This window comes from Tubulanus polymorphus, chromosome 10 (assembly GCF_964204645.1).
Source record: "Tubulanus polymorphus chromosome 10, tnTubPoly1.2, whole genome shotgun sequence".
Lineage (NCBI taxonomy): Eukaryota > Metazoa > Nemertea > Palaeonemertea > Tubulaniformes > Tubulanidae > Tubulanus > Tubulanus polymorphus.
In genome coordinates this window covers 9,029,292-9,032,644 of record NC_134034.1, presented here as the reverse complement: position 1 = coordinate 9,032,644, position 3,353 = coordinate 9,029,292, and the positions used below count along the sequence as shown (strand labels likewise).

General features: G+C 36.6%; 1 protein-coding gene across 1 annotated transcript; it reads left to right on the top strand.

Moving 5' to 3' along the window:
• The first annotated feature begins 307 nt into the window (after positions 1-307).
• On the top strand, positions 308-2,340 carry LOC141911568 (uncharacterized). Its single transcript, XM_074802555.1, has 4 exons — positions 308-822; positions 884-1,228; positions 1,335-2,230; positions 2,333-2,340. Exons 1-4 carry the CDS (start codon positions 308-310, stop codon positions 2,338-2,340), a joined length of 1,764 nt encoding a protein of 587 aa, XP_074658656.1.
• The last annotated feature ends 1,013 nt before the right edge of the window (positions 2,341-3,353 follow it).

Below are 3,353 nucleotides of genomic sequence, written 5' to 3'. Positions count from 1 at the left end.
TATTCCATCAGGTTCTCGAACAAATGAACATCATTTTTGCAAACTTGAAAAACCAAACACATCCATTTCAGAGTCAAGTCGACGGACTGTTGAGAAGAGAGCTTCCAAAGCAAAATCAATACTACAATTTATTTCATCCAAAGACCAAAGTATCACTGAGGCTGCTAAATTAGTTGCACATATGTTGAAAAAAGATGAAAATCTAAAAAATCTTGTAATCAATGAATTTCCAGAAATGAAAGGAACTAAGCTCACTCCTGAACAGTCAGTTGACTTGAAACTGAATTAGCGTCTTACAATGACCAAAATGCTAGAATTAGACCGTAACTTGAAAAGTCAAAATGTAAAGGTGTTTCCCTCATCAGATAAGATTCGAGCAGAACTAAAAAAACGCAGTGATCACATCGATCAGAATATATTCACTGGCGAAATGAATTTAGTGATCAATGCTCGAACTCTAGAAGAAAAACTTGTCCCCTATGTATACATAGTGAATTTAAAATCACATCTTGAATACGTTGTTAACAATTTGATAGTCACCGGAAAATTTGTGACGGATGAGCATTTTCATGATGAAATTTGGGTAATGATCGGAGCCGATAAAGGTGGTGGCTCTTCGAAGCTAGTACTGTCTGTACTAAATAGTACACTAGTAAACAGTACCGATCACACCGAGTTGATTTCATATTTCGAAGCTGTCGATACTTACAGCAATATGAAGATCATATTTGGCAAAATCTTTGATCAACTGCCACAAATTAGATATGTCGAATGTAGTAGAGGAACTTTGGCTATAAGATTTTTTCTGATCGGCTTTTCTGTGTACATGTATGGGCCACCAGGGTTCATCGGCTTCTTATCCATGCCTTTGGTGTGAAATTAGATTGGAACAGCTGAGAAAACGTGATGGTAAACCACACACACCTGATCATATAGTAGTGCAGTGTAGAACTGTAGCCGATTATAATGTTAATGCTGAAAAGCAGCAACCAGGGCAAAACACAAAAAGCATTTGCAATGAAATGCTAGTGAGGATTGACGATTTGGACCATTTAGTTCCTCCTCCACTGCACATATCTTTGGGGTTAGGTCTATTATTCTTTGAGATGTTGGAGCAGAAATGTCAGGAAGTCGACAATGAAGGATTAAAAGATCGGGATATCGATTTGTACAGAAACTGGAAAGAAAAATCCCTAGATGTATGCGCAGTGCAGGAGGAATTAAATCAGTACAAGGAAATGATTGTCACTCTTAATCAAACTGTTGACCTTCTAAAACAATCCAAAAAAAGGTCGTTGTGTTATTAGTTGTTCAGCAAAGATTTGTTTGATTAGAAACATTTCGAATGCCAAACAAAATGATTTTGTTGAGTGCATTGATTGCGATTCTCCCTATCACAAGCAATGTATATTTGGACCTACAGCTAATTTCAAATGTATGGAATGTTGTACGGGGAAAACTATGTCAGCGGATAGTATTGTCAAGCTGAAAATTCAAGCAATATCGGAAAAGAAATCTGAGTTAGCTGATCTAAAATCGAGATTGTCTGAAGCTCAAAACCAATTACAGGAAATATTCAAAGTTGTTAATTCATCAATGGGGCCGGTTACAAAACGGCTAAATGAAATTCTTGCCGAAATAGGTATTGATCGGCAAGCGTACTATGGTGGTTGCATTGTTGGAAACCATATAAATAAAATGCTCAAAAATGATGACAAATCCAACAATCCACAGAAACTATGTAGTGTTCTCTCAGGTCATGCTGATGATGATTACACGAAATTTCTCGAGCTATTCGAGAGACTTAGTAACTTATATGCACTATACACGGCATGTAGATTTCTCACAGCAGATGAAAAGTCCTTATTCCGTAAACTGTGTCATGATTTCGGACGATTTTACACCGACGCATTTCCTAGTTTCACTATCACGCCAAAACTCCATATACTTATTTACCACGCTCCTGATTTTGTTGATATGTGGGGTTCTCTGGGGCTCTTCGGTGAGCAAGGACTTGAAGGTAAACACGCAAGCGTGAACAGAGACAACAGAATCTACTGTACAGTCCGTGATCAAGTTCTGCGAACTAAATATCTATTCATCAATCAAGGTCTTTACGCGACAAAACCACCAAAATCCGAAGAACGAAACGAAAATGCGAGTGTGGTGGCTTTTACATCAGTCAAGATAACACTCGACAGTGTAAAAAGTGTAAAAGGCTTGTTTGAATGTATGTACCGTTACCTGAAAAGAAAACGGAAAATTATTGTAAACGTATACCGCACGCATGTATATATCTTATATTTCACTTTTATTCGTTAAAATCACACAGGTCGGTGAAATAAGGCAGAGTATTTCTTGTTTGCTCTTAATATAATTGAGAGAAAAAAATTATGAGATTTTATTTACTCACCTTTTTACTTCACACGAACAGTTGTCGGTTTCAAGATTCACGATATATATACAATTGTCTTCTCTGCATAAAAAATATCAATTACTGTAAAATATTAAATTGAAAATTTGGAATTCTAATACAAGTAGATTATGAGATTTTGTCTGGTTAGCTAATGATAGCTTATTGATTAATGTTGTGCAGTGATAAATGGAATAACAAATAAATTAATATATTTGGAACAAAAATACTGACAATCATTTTCATGTGCACAATCGTAAGTATCATGTTGGTTCTGCCAGAATGGGTTAGCTGCGTGAATTGACTTGGAAACTTGGAAACCAAACAGCACAGACTACAGCCTCGAATCAACATTAAATGTTTCCCATGGACCCGAGTCGACCCAGTTTTCCAAATGAATAGTAGACCCAAATCGAACAAATCAACTAGCCACCAGAAACAAACATGGAAGTGGTTCAAAACTACTTACTTTATTCTAAAATATTCCTGGGTTCAATCGCCATATTAGTTTAGGGTTCATTTCATTTTCGGTAGCCAAGGCTAAGTTTTGAGTACGTTGTGAGAAACTTTTTGATTTCCAATCACTGAAATCAAAAGATGAAAGAAACTAAGCCTCCCATACTTAACCTCACTGCCATATATACGGCAATCAGTGGGTCTTTAGGCCTACTATTAGCTTAGTGTTCATCAAATAAAAAGGAAGGACAAAAAGGCCTACCAGGTACACTGGACCAGGAGACCTAATCAGCCTGTAATTTGCCTTACAAAAGATCCTATAAATACTTACACGCTTATTTGGCAGCACACATTTCCTAAATAGACTTAATTACTCTCTGCAGTTAAGGGAGAACTCTCTTAAGCTTTTTTCTTCGTTGAAACATCGCATTCATCATCGATTCAATAAACCCGGAAGTAAAAGTAAACGTCAATATCAAGTAAC